The 19,803-nt window shown below is 45.2% G+C and overlaps 1 protein-coding gene across 1 annotated transcript in view; it reads right to left on the reverse strand.

Moving 5' to 3' along the window:
- Nucleotides 1-2,445: 2,445 nt before the first annotated feature.
- Nucleotides 2,446-19,803, reverse strand: part of LOC138351512 (uncharacterized) — a 97,437-nt gene continuing 80,079 nt past the window's right edge. Inside the window, exons 4-5 of the mRNA XM_069303320.1 lie at nucleotides 14,156-14,247; nucleotides 2,446-2,638 (exon numbers count right to left, since the gene is read on the reverse strand). Coding sequence (XP_069159421.1) covers nucleotides 2,539-2,638; nucleotides 14,156-14,247 — 192 coding nt within the window. The 3' untranslated portion in view covers nucleotides 2,446-2,538. The remainder of the gene's footprint in view (nucleotides 2,639-14,155; nucleotides 14,248-19,803) is intronic.

Raw genomic sequence — 19,803 nt, forward strand, 5'->3', positions numbered from 1 at the left:
ACAAGCTCATATAGTTCTTTTACTGTTTGTATGTTATAGTTACTTCACAAACATTGTATACCAGATGCATTACATAGTCAATCTTGAGTTCAAATCCCATATATCATCAAGTGTTTCAGTATTCATATAGTATTTACAGAGTTCAGGATACCTCAGCCCAGGAGGGCGAAAGTCAGTCAATATGGGACATTCTACAATATCATGTTCAAGGGAATGCATGTTTTCTCTTTAACAAAGTTGTATTCATGACACTGTCATATATACAACTTTGTCACAGTCATGGTGTATTGCGACACTTTTACAAAGTTGACCCATGGTGTATTCGACATTTGGGTTTTAAGAGAGCTGCCAGATACGGCTATATCCCAGGCGAATTCTGGCCACTATTACATCACATTGCCGAGTTCTTGCTCAATTAGTTCCATATATAAATATCTCCTCATGATATTTATCATAATGTATAATTCTACAATTTTCAGGTCTTTGTGAATTTGATAGGTCAGTAAGTTTTTCATTAGATATATGTTTAGGTCTTTGTCATTGCTAATGAAACACCGATATCAATTTCTACTACTGGTCTACTACAGGCTGTCTTTGCAAGCATATCAACAGTGTCATGCTTTGAGATGCCAACATGTGATGGTATCCAAAGGAATTTAATTTCAAATCTGTTTGCTTTAGCAGCCAAAACATTCATTCGAATATCACTGACTATTTTCTGTGTGTTACTTCTAATCATTGAACTGAGGGTGGAGTAGCCGGCTGACACGGTACTCCTTCTTCCTCCCACCAAACGAGGGGGAAAAGGTAAGTAATTATCAAAAAAAGGCACCAAGCTGGGTAGACTACGAAACATCGTCAAATTTGCAGGATATTCAAAAGACGCTAAATATCACTAAGGATGCCAATACGAAAACAAAAGCGCATAAGGCGAACGATATCAAAGACATCTGATTCACCAAGGATTCAATCGAGGGAAAAGTGACCGCGAGAGTGAATCGAAATAAAGAACACCTTTGTGGGAAATAATACAAATGCGGATAGCTTCCTTAGCGGCACCATCCACACGCTCATTTACCGAAACACCAATATGACTTGGAACCCAGCAAAGCATTATATGCTTAAATCTGCTAGAGATTAAAACCTGCCAACATTGGATTTCTACTACCACAGGATGTACAAGATTAAATGACTCAAAAGTCATGAGAGCATTACCAGAGTCAACCACTATGACAATGGAGCGCTGACGACAGAAAAGTAATCGTCGAAGGGCGTACAAGATAGCATACAGTACAGCCGTGAAGATGCTTGTCTCTGGAAGTAGGCGGAACATATGGGTTTGGTCTTAAAAGACAACAGAGAACCCAACACCGTCGGCAGACTTTGACCCATTTGTGATGTATTGCAAATCTTTGGATGTTGGACCCACCACGGGGGGGGGGGAGGTAAGGATGGAACGACACAAGGAGAAATATTGCTAACATGAACTGAGAGAGAATCTTGCAAGCGAGACAACCGTACAGAAAAAATGAAGGTGGTGAAAGGGAACAGAGGCCACAGGAGGGGCAGCGGACAAAGCACGACATAAACGTTAGTGAGGATGTTGGATGAACCGCGGCGACAAGACACTAGCGATCACGGCGATTCTATAGAGACAGGATGCCGGTTTAAACATACAGGTTCAGGGTGGGGGACGAACCAAAGGCGCCAGAGCTGAGCGTAACCCAGTATGGAACAGAGCAGCAATACGACGAAGAGTGGGAGAGACACAGGAGTAAGAGGAACGCCCGTTATCGAGTTAAGGCAGCACGAGAAAGGAATGTAAATAGAGGAAGGTGCGCCTTATTAGCTCTCAGGAAGTATGGAGTCAAGACTTAAAGATAAGGCCCGAGACTATTCTACACGCTTCCACTACACATAAGGGACATAACTGCCCGACCCCTCACAGTGTTCAAGCGGTTCGATAAGCACCTTCACTCATCATTGCTTAAACGTCTACTTGTATTTTACGCTGCACAAAAATTACTTTTTACTCTCCATGTCGTCTTACTCTGCATAAAAACTTATTTGTAAAGAAAATTGAATGTATAAACATTTTAAAGAACCTGTCCCGTAAATATCATCTCCAACACTAGTAAAATTTTCGTTTATTTCCACGAGTGGCGAAATGTTCTCTCAAATTTCGATAACTTTTTATGACCTGAACATAATAAAATATATTCTCACATATACTAATACTGTACAAATTTACAAATGTTCATTGTAAGAGGATAATTTCCATGGCAGTACAAGATTGTTCACTTGTACACAAGTGGCATGGGGAAAACACCTCAATGTTCACTATCCAATATATACTATGTAGGTGATATCTTGATATCCTCGGCTACTCCCAGGATCCTCCTCAAGGTGGAGAAAAATGTAGACTTTTTGGGTGAGAATTTATATTGTCAACTTTCAGGACAGATATATGATATCAAATGATTTCTGGCCTTGTCATGGCCCGAACATTTAAAGGGCAGGAAAGAAAAGTGTTGTAAATCAAGCGAGAATCTTGAGGTCCTGGATGTTGAGGAAGTTCACAGAGCCCTGGACGCTGAGGTACCTGGCGCAGGTGTGAGCAGCTGCAGTAAACACCAGCCTGCAACAGTGTGGAGAATGTTTGTTTAGCATCCAATAACAATGGAAAAAATATTGATAGCAGACGAAAAATACATCTAGACATCTTAAACCAATGGGAAGAACAGAAGATTATACTCCATCAACAGAATAACACGGTTAACGATCAATGCATTTCATCCCTAGAGACATAATACAACGTTCATGGAGTCTGCAATACGAGACGGATCTATTTTTATCCCCCTACATTGCCTTTGTCAAGGTCAGAAAATACACTTTCGCTAATCCAGCCGCCTGTAACATATAAGCCACTCCTGGGTACACATGGAGAAGGGTGTTACCAGGCAAGTTGGCTACACCCTCAAAACAGAGACTAAACAAATATTTTGCTAAATAATCCCTAAACAAGATCAAGTATTTCGTTAATGAAAATTTTAAAAATGTTTACATCTCTGGGGACGTGTTTCTGGATCATTCCAAATATGCCTTATAACATTGATGCACGAAACAAATAATAATGGGTCGGGGCTGTGCCCTTACTCTTTATAAGTTACTCCTAAACACAGAGACTGTCACTTGGCCTCCTGGTGCCCCATATATTAGGCAGCCCGTCCTCTTACAAATTACGTCGCTTTCCGCTTCATATGAACACTCAGGCTAAAAAAGGACATAATTGAAAATGGAATTGGCTCACGAAAGTGATGCTTTCGTGAAAGCAAAAGTGATGATGTGAAAGTCCAGTACTGTTTTGAGTGCTCTGGCTTGGACTGTTAGGTTAGGAGAGGACACATTCAACTAACGGTTTTCATGACGTTATGAAACCTTATAAGTACTTCCTGTCCTCTTAACCTACCAGAGGACCTTTAACTTGCTCTTTTGGAAACAAAAAAATCTAATTTTTTCAATTTTTTTCATTTTCGAATAAAGTCCATTTTTGGCCGTAGCGCATACGACGACAAACGACGTAATCTGTCTGATGACAGGTTGATAGGGCATGAGGTGAGCTAGTGATCCATGGTCCTACACATGTCACCCTAGTGACAGGTCTTGACATGACATGTGCCACTGTGAGTGACAGGTCTTGGCATGACATGTGCCACAGTGAGTGACAGGTCTTGACAATAGCATGTGCCACAGTGAGTGACAGGTCTTGACATGACATGTGCCACAGTGAGTGACAGGTCTTGGCATGACATGTGCCACAGTGAGTGACAGGTCTTGACAATAACATGTGCCACAGTGAGTGACAGGTCTTGGCATGACATGTGCCACAGTGAGTGACAGGTCTTGGCATGACATGTGCCACAGTGAGTGACAGGTCTTGGCATGACATGTGCCACAGTGAGTGACAGGTCTTGGCATGACATGTGCCACAGTGAGTGACAGGTCTTGACATGACATGTGCCACAGTGAGTGACAGGTTTTGGCATGACGTGCCACAGTGAGTGACAGGTCTTGGCATGACATGTGCCACAGTGAGTGACAGGTCTTGGCATGACATGTGCCACAGTGAGTGACAGGTCTTGGCATGACATGTGCCACAGTGAGTGACAGGTCTTGGCATGACATGTGCCACAGTGAGTGACAGGTCTTGACATGACATGTGCCACAGTGAGTGTCAGGTATTGGCATGACATGTGCCACAGTGAGTGACAGGTCTTGACATGACATGTTCCACAGTGAGTGACAGGTTTTGGCATGACATGTGCCACAGTGAGTGACAGGTCTTGACATGGCATGTGCCATAATTGTGCTACAGTGAGTGATAGGTCATGGGAGCTGCGGTAATCATGACCAGGGATCACTAATGATGGAGAAATTTATCGATACATATTGGAAACCTACAAGAGGTTAAGCAGCACAAGGTGATGAGCAAATATCCGTACAACATTTTCGTCTTAAGAATGTGGCCAATGTCTCACAATTACCCTCTATTATGAGCACGTAATTTATGGAAATAATTTGAATTAACGAACAACTTTCTTCTATACACGAAAATGTTACCAGCAGTGCGTCAACAAGTGATCCTGACTATAGTTGTTTCCAGGGCATGACGGCTGAGTGGACAGCGTTTCGGGGTTCGCAGTCCTAAGGGCTTTTATTCAATCCCGGGCGGAGGCGGGGAAATAAATGGGCAGAAACTCTTTCACCCTGATGCGCCTGTTCACCTAGCAGTAAATAGGTACCCGGGAGTTAGATAGTTGGTACAGGTTGCTTCTTGGGGATGTGTAACAAAAAAGGAGGCTTGGTCAAGAACCGGGCCGCGGGGACGCTAAGCCCCGAAATAATCTCAAGATAACCTCAAGATAACCACAGGTGATATTTCTCCCATAATGTGTGGTCAACGTACCTGCCTATACCGTTCCAGGGGCCGGTATAGTAAGCCAGCAGGTCATAATGTGTGGTCAACGTACCTGCCTATACCGTTCCAGGGGCCGGTATAGTAAGCCAGCAGGTCATAATGTGTGTCAGGAGAAGAAATTTTCCAGCTCCCTTGAGCACAGAAATGGATGCACAGTGCAGGGTGCACAGTTGCCTGTGCACCGTGATTCCTTTTTCGATCTACAACGTCTACACAGTCGTGTTGGGTGTCGATGGACAGTCCCTGACGCCAGCTAGTCAGTGATGTCATTCTGATCGCTGTATCAGGTCTGTGGAGTAAGTTACAGTAGGGAGTCGATTTCTGTGTATTTGTGTACCAGTTCAAAGTGTTGAGGGAGGTTTGGGGGGGTCAATGGTTGTGAGCTGACCCCCTATCACGTGTCACCCTCGTGAGAGGGGGGGGGTAACGTCATCAAGGAAGGAGCGCCACTGGCTGAGTGCCTGGGCCTCAGGAATGCTTCGTGGTGATTGGTCAAGAGGCTGAGGGTACCACATGTACTCCTAGGGGCCGCCTTGGCGTCAAAATTATTCTTACTAGGGACGTTGTTTGTAGAGGACGTACTTTCTCGTGCTAAGGCCAGGCACTGGGAAATACCACCTGCAACGTCACTAAAGTCACTCTCGTCGTCGTGCCCTCAACCCGACACTGTAGGACAACCGGGAGCCGGTTGGCCGAGCGGACAGCACGCTGGACTTGTGATCCTGTGGTCTTGGGTTCGATCCCAGGCGCCGGCGAGAAACAATGAGCAGAGTTTCTTTCACCCTATGCCCCTGTTACCTAGCAGTAAAATAGGTACCTGGGTGTTAGTCAGCTGTCACTGGCTGCTTCCTGGGGGTGGAGGCCTGGTCGAGGACCGGGCCGCGGGGACACTAAAAAGCCCCGAAATCATCTCAAGATAACCACAAGGAGTAAGAATCCAGTGTCGTGAGGAAGGGATTCGACGATATTAACGAGTGTGAACTTTGATTTGTCACCCAAGCCACGTGATTGTGGGATGCCATCCCAGAGTAACTGGACTGGAGAAGGTTGTTATCGTCATGTGGTAGTAACATCCGCCGTCTATCGTGCCATAACTACAAGGTGTCGTAGGAGAAACGATCTTGAGAAGGTTTCAGTGTTGTTGGAAACCTTATATTCATAATTCTGAGGAATTAGCAGTGAGCAGTGAAGGACTATGTCATTCTTGTGCCACGCCGTGTAGCGCCGCGTACCGTCATATCCTGTCGTACCGCGCCAGTGTGGAGGGCGTGGTACTGTACCCAGCTGTGTGTAACTGTTGTGCCGCGCACCCTCGGCTGCCTTAGGCTGAAGCGTACCACACCATCCTGGTTTATGTGTCCAGCCACCCCGTGGTCCAGCCGACCATGTGTACGAAGTAGTGAGGACGTCTACTACACCATCTTCAGGAGCAGCAGAGTGGGGAATGGTAGACGCATGTGTGTGTGTGTGTGTGTGTGTGTATGTATGTACCGGCCGGTGAGATTAATGTAAGTACACTGTTTCTGTTTGGGTATAAAACTGAAGCTGGTTTCTCACCCAGTGTTCCGTCTAGCCTTTGTCCCTGTTGACCACCTGGTGAGGTGATGGGAATTGGAGACGTGTGAGTTACCGTTTGACGTCATCAAGTTGAGGTTGATCCCAACTGTGAGGGTTGACGTGTGAGAGGTCACAATCAGAGTCACATTCAGTTGTGAAGATATTATAATTTTACTGTATTTTCAAGAGTGGAGAAAAGTTATTTAAATTGTTTCTATTTCTCTATTTTGTGCCGTGTATGTAATTCAATTGCAGAGAGAATTCCTGTTCCAGCAGTGAAGTGGTAACGGGAGGGTTTTCCCTTGGTTATTTGGTAATTTATATTCTATTTGGCCAGCGCTGTATGATACTGTTGTGCTGTGTTAAAGCTGTGAATTATTAGTGGTATAATTTACTGGGGAAAGTCTCTTGTAAGTGTTGCCGTGAGTGGCAAAGGGGTAACGTGTTGTACCATGTTGTACCGTGTTGTACCGTGTGTGAACTGTAGACAAGTTGTGTCCTTGGTGAAATGCGTTGTGTACTGTGAAGGATTTCGTGAGAATTAAAGTCATTTAACGTCACTGAGGGACACGATTACTTAACGAAGTTACTGTTATTTGTTGAACAGCGTTGTGGTTAATGTAGAGTCGTGTAATTGCAACAGTCACAGTGAGTTCATGCATAGGAGGAATTGTCAATAGGAGACTAACGAAGTATTAAAGAATTAACGAGCTGTCATTAATTAAGTGGTTGAGTAACGTAAGGAGTTGACCATCCTGTTATGGTCGGAGTCCATTGCGCTGTCGTAATTCGTTGGACTGATCGGACCTGTCTGCGGGCAGGGGGATTAAGCACTCGTAGCTAATTAAGGAAAATTAGCACCCGCCACTTAGTGAATTCAGAGTTGTTGGCTGACGTTTGGTGCGAGCAGGTCGCTGTTGTTGGTGTGTGATGTGCCGGCTAGCCTGTGGGGCGGCTGGCGTTATGGCGTCATCGGTGACGCGGATTCGGAGGATGGATTCCGCAGGATTGGAGTTCTCGGCGGCTGCTGATTGGACGTTGGTGGAGGTGGCGCTTTTGGATGTTTTACGGGTGGACCTTCTTTATATTTACGGCCTTGAGAAGATCTCTGACAGGCGTGTGATAGTCAAGTTCTCTGCCCCTGGTCCATATCAGCGCTTCATGAGTGATTTTGCTGAGCGTTCTTTCCAGCTCCTGGGCTCTGCTGGTAGTGTGGAAGTGTTGGGCCGGTTTGTTGCGCCGACCCTTGTCAGCATCCATGGAGTTCCCTTGAACTTTCCCGAGGAGGTCCTTCGCACCTGCTTCTCTCGGTACGGTACTGTGTTCACTCACCGTATAACTTGTCTCCGCTCAGGCCGCCTGTCGGGCTTGAGGACCAATGTGCGGACCCTTGGCATGCGCTTGACACGTGATATTCCATCTCAAGTCACGTTCTACAGCTTTAACTTGCGGGTATTCTATGAGGATCAACCGCACACTTGTTTTCGGTGTGGCTTGCTAGGGCATCTTGTGGCCGGTCGCACTGCTTCCGAGGTGGGGAGGCCAGCCCTCTTTCAGGAGGGTGATTTTCCCCCATTGGGGGTTGGGGGGGCCAAGCAGGGTGTTGCGTAGGCTGTGAGTGTCCTTCGCGACCCCTCCCCGTCGTTGGTGACTTCTGATCTGAATGTTCCTACTCCGCCTGTTCAGCAGTTTTGCCCACCTGGCTCGGTGGTGTCTGATGCGCGGCCTCACTTCCTGTGCACGTCATCACTGCGGAGGTTCATCGGGATTCAATTGTTACTGACGTGGAGTTGGGTACGCCTGTGGCAGCTTCTCCGTCGTGTGTAGCTGGGAGTGGCGATCCTGCGGGTCCTCCGTGTGGTGTTGCTCCCTCGTCTGGTGGCCGTGCATCCGACGTGGTTGCTGCTGCTCAGGTGGCGCTGCGTTCCTCTCGTGGCTCTAAAAGGCCTTACCCGGTCACGGCGTCGGATCAGCCCCGTCGTAAGCGAGAGGCACGGACGCGTTCCTCGGACACTGGTCCTCCTGTCAAGCAAGGGGGGTCTACGGCTGGGGCTGCTGTGGCGTGCGCCTCTCCTCCTCCCTCTGGTGGCCTGCTGGGGTCTGTTGCTCCCGAGGCTCCCTCTGGAGGCAGTGAAGCCCCGAAGGCGGTTGAGGATGCTCAGTGGGTGGTGTCCACTGGTGTGGAAGGTATTGGACGGGATGCGCTGACTATGAAGTTTATGAAGTCTACGAAGAGTGTGGGCGCCGACGTTCCTGTGGCGCCTTCCACTGCAGGGTTGCCAGATGATGCGCCTACTGTTCCTTATGCCTTCCCTGTGGGGGGCTCTGGTGCGCCTTCGCAGGGGACTGTGGGGTTGGTGGGGTCCTGATTGCCCTTCTTGATGGCACCCTCACCTCCCATTGAGGTGTTTTCTCCCTTCGAGTGATTTTTGTGTGTGCTATGTGCTGTGGTGTCATGTCTGCTTGTGTGCGTGGGTGTGGGGTGCGGTTGCATGCGGGTGTGGTTGTGTGGGTGGGCCGGGTTTGTTTTCCCGGTTCTTGTGTGCTCCGTGCTTGTTGTGTGGTTGTTGCTGCCCTTCGGGCTGCATGTGTGGCCCTGCCTGTTTTTGTTCCAACTGTAGTGTTTGCCGATGTTATTTTCCTTTAGTTTTTGTGTTCATTTATTTTTATTGTCGTTATGTATTCCTGCCTCTCCGTGTGGTATCTGGGGCCAGTAGGCTTGTGTGTTGTTGCAATGGTTGGGTTGTTGGGCGTAGGTTAAGGTTCTTTGTACTTGTACTGTTGTGCTTCTTGCTTTTGTTGTCGCCCCTTCAGGCCTGTAATTTGTATGTTTGTAATTTTGTACTTTTGTAATTTTGTGTACTTTGTGTTTTGTGTTTGTTCTCGTGTTATTGTCCTTGTTCGCATGCTTACATGTAACGCTTACATTACCCTCCTGTATTGTATTGTTGTTAATTTTGTACTGTGTTGCATTGTGTTTATGCTCATTGTTGTGTTTTTGTTGTCGGCCCTTCAGGCCGGTAATTAGTGTATTTGTATTTCTGTGTTTTGTGCCTTTGTAATTTGTTTGTGTTCTGTTTGTTCTTGTTTTATTGTATTTATTCGCATGTACACATGTAAAAAAAAAAAACTTAGTGAATTCACACGGATGGTGTTGTTTATACAGGGTGTCTTGTAGCCAGTGGAGTATACAGGGGAGCCGGTCTGCCGAGCGGACAGCACGCTGGACTTGTGATCCTGTGGTCCCGGGTTCGATCCTAGGCGCCGGCCAGAAACAATGGGCAGAGTTTTTTTCACCCTATGTCCCTGTTACCTAGCAGTAAAATAGGTACCTGGGTGTTAGTCAGCTGTCACGGGCTGCTTCCTGGAGGTGGAGGCCTGGTCGAGGACCGGGCCGCGGGGACGCTAAAAAGCCCCGAAATCATCTCAAGATAACCTCAAGAAGATAGCCGTGTGTGGTACAGTAGTACCACACACGGATTACCGTGTGTGGTACTACTGATTACCTCGTACTACCTGATTACCTCTGGTACTACTGATTACTACTGATTACAGATTACCTCGTTAAGGTAATCTTGTCGTAAGACCAGAAGAGACCTGTCAGTTGGATGACAGTAAGCTTTGTCAATACTCGTCTGAATTAATAGGCTGTTGTATTCAGTAATTAATTGGGGATTACTCACCGAATGTTTGACATTTCCTGTATGATGTAATTATTTGATTTACGAGTTATTGTTGCCATTTAAGTGTCGTTGAGACATGAGTGTGTTAACGTAATTGTTAAATTCAATTAGTGTAACTTTGATTGTTGTTGTCCTGAGAGACAAGTGTTAAGGTAAGATTTTTATAGGGGGGTAATCATTCTTGGATCACCCGCCTTGTTATCTGGTACCTCGTTGGTAGAGCCGCGAGCGCCATTCAAGTTTTTGTGATATTTTTTTTTTTTTTTTTTTTATAAAAGAAATATACAAAGTATAGCACAATATACAATACATGAACAGAAGAACAAGAACAGAACAACAAAACATAAGTAGAAACACAGGCATAAAAGAACATTGCAGTACAAGACCCTAGAAACTCCAGGGACATAAGACCGAATACAAAGTTAAACATAATAATGGACATACAACAAACAGACGCATACGGACATGGAAAGACACAACAACCATACACAGAATACACCAGACACGCATACATATACAAAATTAGATTTTTATAAAAGAAATACACAATATATAAACCAGACAATAGAAAACAAATCATACATACATACAGGACAAACATAGCAAAGTGTGAAAACACGGATGCAAACGAAACATACAAGAACCAAGAAACAAATTAAGGCACAATGAGAAAACCCAGAAACGGGCACTGGAGGTTACACACCCACACACACACACCCACACACACACACACACGCAAACAAACAGAATGTTACAAATAAATATCACATAAATAACATAAAACACAACACAAACACACACACCAAGTGCATAGCACAAAACATACAAGAAAACAAGCCATGCAGGGGCAAGAACAATACCCACACCACCCACACGCACAGACAAGGACACCCACCTGTGCACGCAGGCACCGGGGAAACATCATGCACAATACAGACAGAAACCAAACACACCAATAAACCAATCACTCATACTTCTCCGGGTACTCCCGAGCAGGAAACCGTAAACAATAAGCCTCCCAAACAAGTTGGAGACTGTCAGAAATCGGACACCCAGGAGTCGCAGTAGGCCGAGGCATCGAATTCGGCACTCCCGAGACAAAACACTGCTCTCGTGGAACCCAGATGGTAGAAGGGCACCAGGGAACAGGACGCACCAAGTCATCACACTGAAAAGTCACAGTTGTTGTAGATCCGTCGAGCACCTCTCCGGTCGAGAGGACAAAAGGGACAGGTTTCCCCCGAGGACGCTGGGCACACGGGCGCACACTGGGAAACACATCTGACTTCACTGCAGGCCGCACACCGGCCCGCCCACTAGGGCGTGCACACCGTTCGGTGTCAGGAACCGCACCGAGACCCGCGGAGGGTGGCTCCGCAAGGGCCCTAGAGCCCCCACCAACCAGAACAGGAGCAGAGGTCCCCCGCTTCACATCCTTCGTCAACACCACCACAAGGTCGCTCTTACCAGGGGCAACAGCCCACTGAGGGGAGCCACCAGCAGGAGGCACAGCATCCAAATCAGAAGGCACCACAAGAGGCAACACAGCGTCGGCCACATCATCATCCTCCATTTCATCCCGCTCCTCTGCCCACGACCGGCGAGGTGACGCACCCTGAGCCCAGCGACGGCGCTTAAACAGAGGCTGCTGATCGTCGGAGCTGTCACCCCCAACAAGCGGTGTCCCAGAAGAACCATCGACAGGCGGCCCCAAAATCGGGGCAGCACGTTCCCGCAGAACAGCAGCCTCAACAACGCGGGGCAAAAAGCCACCACTAGGAACGGAGACCGGAGTCGGAGAAGGAAGAGACACAACAGGCGGAAGGGAAGACGTCAGCACACGTGAGGTATCCAGGGATGGCGACCATACCACCGCACCGTCAGCCCCGGGCAGCACACGGCCTCCAGCAGGAGACTCAGGCACAACCCCTACAGCATCCCCCAAGGTCACCGGATGCGGATGCACGTCCACAGTCATCGAACGATGAAGGTCCGAAACAGGCGCCCCCAGGTCCCCCGAGCTCACCGGCGGGGCAGACACATCCGGTCTCATCAGACACATCCACATCCAGAAGCATCGACATCCGGAACCGCCGCAGGATCCACACCAGGCACGAGCACAGAGCGAGAATCCGCCGGGGAGTCCACACGCACAGATAAGCGAGGAAAATCATCCTCTAGGAAAACTGAAGGGGCATCTGTATGAGGAGCGTCACAACCGGCCGCGACGTGGCCCTCAGCACCACACCGGAAACACGTCCGGGTCTGCCCCTGATAGAAGGTCCTCAGAGACAGCCCACGATATGAGACCCTGGACGGTATAGGGCTTGTGAGCCGCATGACAAGCGTGCGTGAACCCAGCCGGACCCCCTTCAGTCGGCCCGCACTCAAAGTGTTGAACCGGTGCTTCACCACCGACCCAAACCGCGTAAACAAAGCCATGATGGCCACCTCGGAGAAGGTCACCGGCACGCCGTGAATGCTCACAAACGTCAAGGGCCCCCAGGGATCCGAGATCTCTACAGACAGCCGAATCCGGAAGAGGAAGCATGCGGCCATTCCAGCGGGCCACATACTCCCGGTATACAGTTGACTTGGCGAACGACACCGCAACACGGGCGGGCGACAACTTCTCTAGGCCCAGGAGCTCGGGGACGTCAACACGGAGGACGTCGAGGAGGGCAACTTCTACAACGGGCCAACCCACATCAGCAGAAAAATCCAGTCGTACTGTGTCTAGTCTTCTGACACGGCTAGTACCAGCCCCGTCCATACTGGCAGGTGGGGCCCGGACCAGCGGGAGCTCCACACCCCCCCACAGCAACCGCCACTCAGCAACGGCAAACGACCACTGACAGCCAGAGCTCGACGTCTGCACCCTCTCAGTTTTTGTGATATAGTATCTGTTCACCGTGAAGCCGTGACAATATTGATTGCAAGCTTGCGTCACCAGTGGGCACCACTGTGTTCAGTTAGTGTCATTGTTCAGTCAGCGACGACGGGAAGTCGTCGCTGTCGATGTAAAGTCGATGTTGTAATAGTTCCAGTTTTGTTGAATAAATTATTATGTTTCTAGAAAACGGTCGTTTAAGTAAAACCTTCCAAGATTATTGTCCCACATTTCATGTTCTGCAACGCTTTGCCTTCTTATGTGTATATTAAGTCTGTATCTAAAGCTAGAGTCCATTGCACAGCAACACACATCAAATTAAATTTTGGTGTGAGAATCCGTCGGTTACCCTTTATTAGTTTTTAATAGGAGGAGCCAACGACCTAAGTGCCAGGTTCCACCCGTGTGGTGGCGTCTGACGGTTTGCTCCCGCTTTCCTATGATCTTAGGCTTTTAAGTTAAACATCTGCCTCTGGCAGTTCTTGCTGTTTGAGGTCTGTCTCTCCTGCGATGTAGTTACGATCAACGTAACATCAATAGGAATAAATTCTTTTGATTACGTCAAAGAAAGAAAATCTCACAATGTGTGGTCAACGTACCTGCCAATACCGTTCCAGGGTCCGGTATAGTAATCCAGCAGGTCACAATGTGTGGTCAACGTACCTGCCTATACCGTCCCAGGGTCCAGTATAGTAAGTCAGCAGGTCATAATGTGTGGTCAACGTACCTGCCTATACCGTCCCAGGGGCCGGTATAGTAAGTCAGCAGGTCATAATGTGTGGTCAACGTACCTGCCTATACGGTTCCAGGGGCCGGTATAGTAAGCCAGCAGGTCATAATGTGTGGTTAACGTACCTGCCTATACCGTTCCAGGGGCCGGTATAGTAAGCCAGCAGGTCATAATGTGTGGTCAACGTACCTGCCTATACCGTCCCAGGGGCCAGTATAGTAAGCCAGCAGTTCATAATGTGTGGTCAATGTACCTGCCTATACCGTTCCAGGGGCCGGTATAGTAAGCCAGCAGGTCATAATGTGTGGTCAACGTACCTGCCTATACCGTTCCAGGGGCCGGTATAGTAAGCCAGCAGGTCATAGGACGTAAAATTTCCGTCTGTGATGTTGGTAGCACCGGTTCGGATCTGTGGATGTCAATTTTAATAATAGTACTGACAATTTTTATGTTAAAATTAATGTATTACTAATTTTCCCCCACATATTCACTTTGCCTTCAAAGTTGAAAAGGATTGGGAACAGTAGACAAGTATTTTGATGTATCAGTTTAGAGATGGAACCAAAGATAACATTGCCGCTGCTCACTCTCAACAATGTTTGCTCCTGCTGAAAACTAGATCCACCTTACAAACTAAAACCTTATTTTCTTACATACACAAAGATTGACAAATAACGGAAATTTTTCTGTGCCTCAGACTATGAGAAAACTTCAGAAGCACGAATGAGTTAACCTGTAAACAATCCAAAACCTGTACTAGGATAGGGTAGTTTTATACTTGATTATGGATAAGTGTAGTAGTAAAGTTGAGGACTAGAACCGCGTGCGCCATCTGCCCAGGTGGCTCTAATAGAGCCAGTTGGGCAGGTGGCGCGCAGGTGTCTTGTCACAAAGGGTTTTGGGGGATTTTCCCGGAAGTTTGGCGCGTGTCAAACGCGTGTGAGCGTCCGGTGTTTGGGTATGCGGTCAGGAAAGATGGGAGGTCATATTGTTGGGGGTATAGGAGAGTATGTGGTATGTGGTGGAGTAAGAAATACGAGGATATGAGTGGAATATGTGGAAAGAGTAGTTAAATATGTATGTGTGTTTGCCGTAGACTTAATCCTGTGTGTAGATAATAGTTTTGATGATAGTAAGTAAGCTATGTAGAGGCTGTGTGTAGGTGTGAGGGGTCCCAACATAGGCGGATATGTTGTTTGGGGTGAGGGGAGCTTCCCCTCGGCGTGAGAGTGCTTAGGGCCATTTGTGGTTTGTGGTTTTTCTTCAAGAGAGCAGAGTCCAGGAGGAGATGAGAAGCTGCAGCAGGAGGAATGTAGTCCTTTACCTTAATGGTTTTTCGATGTCTTCAGAGTGGTCTGGAGATGTTCACCCCAACAGGCCTCTCCCTTACTTCCGCCAGCAGGCCCTCACCTGTCATCGTCAATCACTCCCACCCCTCATCCCCCTCCTCTCCCATACCATCAGGGGCCCCCTCTCCATCCCCTCCATTACTTTCTAGAGTGGGGCACCCCTCTCCCCCTTACCTTCTAGAGTGGTACAGGACCAGGATCACATATCGTCACATCGACCTGAGAAGTGTCACCACATGGCACATCACTTAGTAAACTCAGTCAAAGTCAGTAGGTTAGCGTTTACTAAAAGAGGGAAACATTTCACATCGTCACGGAGACGTGATCTCTACCTACAAATTGTTCTTATTAACTGTGATCATTGAAATGTATGCATGTTTACTCAATCTCCATCACCTCTTCTTCCTACAGCCATTACTGCTGTGCAGACCTTGTAACACACAACGGCGTTATCATAGCAAGACAATGTCACAGAATGTTCAAGACTCCTGAATGAATGAAACAGTAATCCGTCTCGTTAAGGTCTAACCTTCGTGGCCGTTTGAGGCGTTGTGAGATGGACGAGGTAGTGGGATGGCCTTACCCTCTCCCCATCCACACCCACCAAACCCCTACCCCCTTCCAAGCCCAAACCATCAAGCGTCACTACACCCTTCCCAGACAGGATGTTCTGTGCAAAGCCTTTAGTATTATTTCTGATCATATGTGTAACCTTGTATCGCAGTGTGACCAACATGGTATCATCATTCTTTGCTCAAATAGCATTTTTTAAGAATATCGAGAGTCATAAGCGGGTCTTCAATCTTATTATTATAACAAATCATAATTTATTGTAAACACACCTGCATGGGATACACATAGCAGTCAGTGGTTTCTCTCTCTCTCGCTCTATTCAGATCATTTTATAGTTGGGGGAAAAGTAACATCAATTCCTTTCTCCTGCCTGCCGCTGTTCACATATCTTTTTTCATTTCACTTAGACTGACAGCGCACCAGAGGATGGAAGACTAATGTCAATTTTTCGAGCCCCCATCACTCTCACCCTTATAACCTTGTAACGTAACACGACCAACATGATGACATCGTTCTTTGCCCAAATATCATTAATGTAACGTGACCAATATGCTAACTTCGTTCTTTGCCCAAATATCATTTTAAGAGTAACGAGCAACTTTCTGTCCGATGTCTGAATATTGAAATGTGAACCCCATTTACCCAAACACAATATCTCCATTACATCTCATACCATATAAATATTACGGTCTGCAAGTTTAGACCTCTGTAACACATTGTAACGTAACGCAAATCAACTTTCTGCAGTCCAAATAACATTATGAAAGTATGACTTAGTCCATCTCCATTACATCTCTTACCATATAAATATTACTGTCTGCCAGTTTTAGCCCTCTGTAACACAATGTAACGTAACGTAACGCAGAAATCATCAACTTTCTGCAGTCTAAAATGTCATTTTGAAATGGAAAGTGAGTCTTAGTCTATCCCCATTTTATCTCTTACCATATAAATATTGGTGTCCACCAGTTTTAGACCTCTGTAACACATTGTAACGTAACGCAAATCAACTTTCTGCAGTCCAAATAACATTATGAAAGTATGACTTAGTCCATCTTCATTACATCTCCTACCATATAAATATTACTGTCTACCAGTTTTAGCCCTCTGTAACACAATGTAACGTAACGTAACACAGAAATCATCAACTTTCTGCAGTCCAAAATGTAATTTTGAAATGAAAGTGAGACTTAGTCCATCCCCATTTTATCTCTTACCATATAATTATTGGTGTCCACCAGTTTTAGCCTTTGTAACACATTGTAACGTAACGTGGAAATCCACTTTATCTGATGACCAAATAACATTATTGAAAATGTCAACCATGTTTAGCTGTTTCATCCAAACACAAAGAAAAATATTACCGCTTTTCTTTGAGAAACTTATATGTGGTGATCATATCTCCAGAGTCCACACAATAAGCCACACATCACCCATCTTCTGTTTTCAAATCACAGCTCGCATCTAATTTAATGTTATTTTTTTTTTTTGCAGAAACTATGTTTTGAGAATATGCTCAATGTCAGCAATTACTATTCGTATCATCAAACTCCTTTCAGTCATCAAAACAAGCAGAGGTGCCGCATAAACCACTAAAGATTTGATGTATGCAAGGTACATCATTTTGACAATTCTGTCACCGACTCGCCTTAGCGAGATGACTGTGCGCAACAGTACCCTAGCACTCTTAATAATTTTATTCAAGCACTGTTAACATAGCATAATGTAAGATTTTTTTCACATTTCATATCGCGTGTGTAGATTTAGTTTTAACAAAAAGTGGAACATGAGAGCATGAACTAATGGGGTTGAGATAGGAGGAAAGGCTTTGTGGAAGATAAAAGAGCCGAGGAGACATGTTCCCTACTTACATTACTATTATTTCTTGCAGACCTGCAGACCTGTCCAGAAAAGCAGTCAGTCACTCAGTCAAACATTTTTAGAGTTAAAAGTTTTTCATCTTAAAAAACAGGGACTACTAGTCTTCATTTTTTCTTCTATCAAATCAAATAGACACGAGGGCCACTACCTAATTGTTGTTGTCTGTCTATCACTTGACTAGATTAAGGACCGCAATATCCCACACCATACATGCTACGGGCTCTCACTAGTCAATAAACACAATTTTGTATCATTTCTCTACTAAATAGCACTCCGAATCATCTTTGCACATTTTAATTTTACATTGTCACGTGCACAGCCATCAAAGGGGAATCTCACTACTGCACGGATGTCGTGTGTGTGTGTGTTAAATAAAAGGTCCTTACATAGCTTATCATTTTCTTTGAGAAACTTATAAGTAGTGATCATATCTCCCAAGTCCACACAAATAACCCACACCAACCCACTTCCATATTGAGAAAGAGAGAGAAGGCAAACATAGCTTGGTTATTGCATCTAGTTTTAAAAAGGGGTAAGAATAAGAAGAGTCATGTTCCATAAAAATACTTTACAGCAACCATTATTTATGCGCAGTAAGAGGGAAACGGAATTACAACGCTATCGAGGTAAACATAACATAAAGACAATAAGGTAGTAGTATGCTATTAATCAGCTAGTCAAAACTTAACATAACAGATATGATTTCACAGAGTTTTTAACCTTTGCCAGTTTTTCAGTGTTTTCTCTTCACTTGTGCTAAGTGAGTCAGACAAAATGTGACATTTCATTATTAGCCAGGCAATACGCTATTAGCTAGATAGTCAAAACATATAACAAGCATTATTTCACTGGAATTTTTTCTAGCAAATATGCTTCCTTTAAGCAGTTCAACACATCAAACACCAGCAGTCCGCGAAATTCCCTTTAGTCAATAATCATCCTTTACAGTATTTCTTGACTAAAATAGCACTCCAAAACATAAGTGGTCATTTTTATTCTCACTGACGCATTATAGTCAATAATTTGTTTCGCAGAGTGACAAGTTATGCCTAGTGACGAGATTTCACGGTGAGCATAGTTTAAGAGAGTTCACACTGTATTAATTATGGTCATGGATATGTTATGTTATGTTTATGAAGATCATTACTTCTTATTTTTAACATTTTTCTTGCCCACAGCTTTTCAGTCTTCTCATATTCTTTTCAAATAAAGTTTGCTTACTGTTTTCCAGTAGATTGGCTTCACATTACATATATTAATCAATTTTCAAATTCAGTTCAGTTTCTTTTCAATATCACAGCTTTGCTGTCTCCCTGCCAGTATCTAGTTCAAGACCTCTTATTATCAATGTCATTAATACTGCTATCATCAACCATGTATTGGATGTCTCAGACATTCAGTTAACAACTTAGTAAGTGTTTAATGAACGTGAGAATCACTTCATGTGCGCTCATTTTAGTTTAGTTTAAAGTTTTCCATCTTGAATTAATACTTCTATCACCAACTATGTATTGGTTAGCTCAGGCATTCAGTTAACGACTCAGTAAGTGAAAATCACTTCATGTGAGCTCATTTTTAGTTTAGGATAAGGTTTTTCCATCGTGAAATACTATTATCATTAACCAGGTATTAGGTGGCTCTACCATTCAGTTTACATCTCAGTAACTGTTTACTGAACATTGATATCCCTCCATGTGACCTCATTTTTTAGTTTAAAGTTTCTCCATCGTAAAAAATAAAATATTACTATCACAAACCATGTACTGGGTGGCTCAACCATTCAGTTTACAACTCAGTAACTGTTTACTGAACATAGATATCCCTCCATGCGACCTCATTTTTTAGTTTAAAGTTTCTCCATCGTAAATAAAAAATAAAATATTACTATCACAAACCTTGTATTGGCCGGCTCCGGCATTCAGTTTACTACTCAGTAAGTGTTTACTGAATGTAAAATCGCTACATGTGTGGTCATTTAGTTTAAAGTTTCTCAATCTTAAAATATTACTATCATCATCAACCATGCATTGGCTGGTTTAGTCTTTCAGTTTACAACTCAGTGAGTGTTAACTGAACTTGGAAATTATCACATGTGTGAGCATTTAGTTTAGTTTTAAGTTTCACAATCTTAAATTAAATACTATCATCAACCGCTGTTAGTT

This window comes from Procambarus clarkii, chromosome 50 (genome assembly GCF_040958095.1).
Source record: "Procambarus clarkii isolate CNS0578487 chromosome 50, FALCON_Pclarkii_2.0, whole genome shotgun sequence".
Lineage (NCBI taxonomy): Eukaryota > Metazoa > Arthropoda > Malacostraca > Decapoda > Cambaridae > Procambarus > Procambarus clarkii.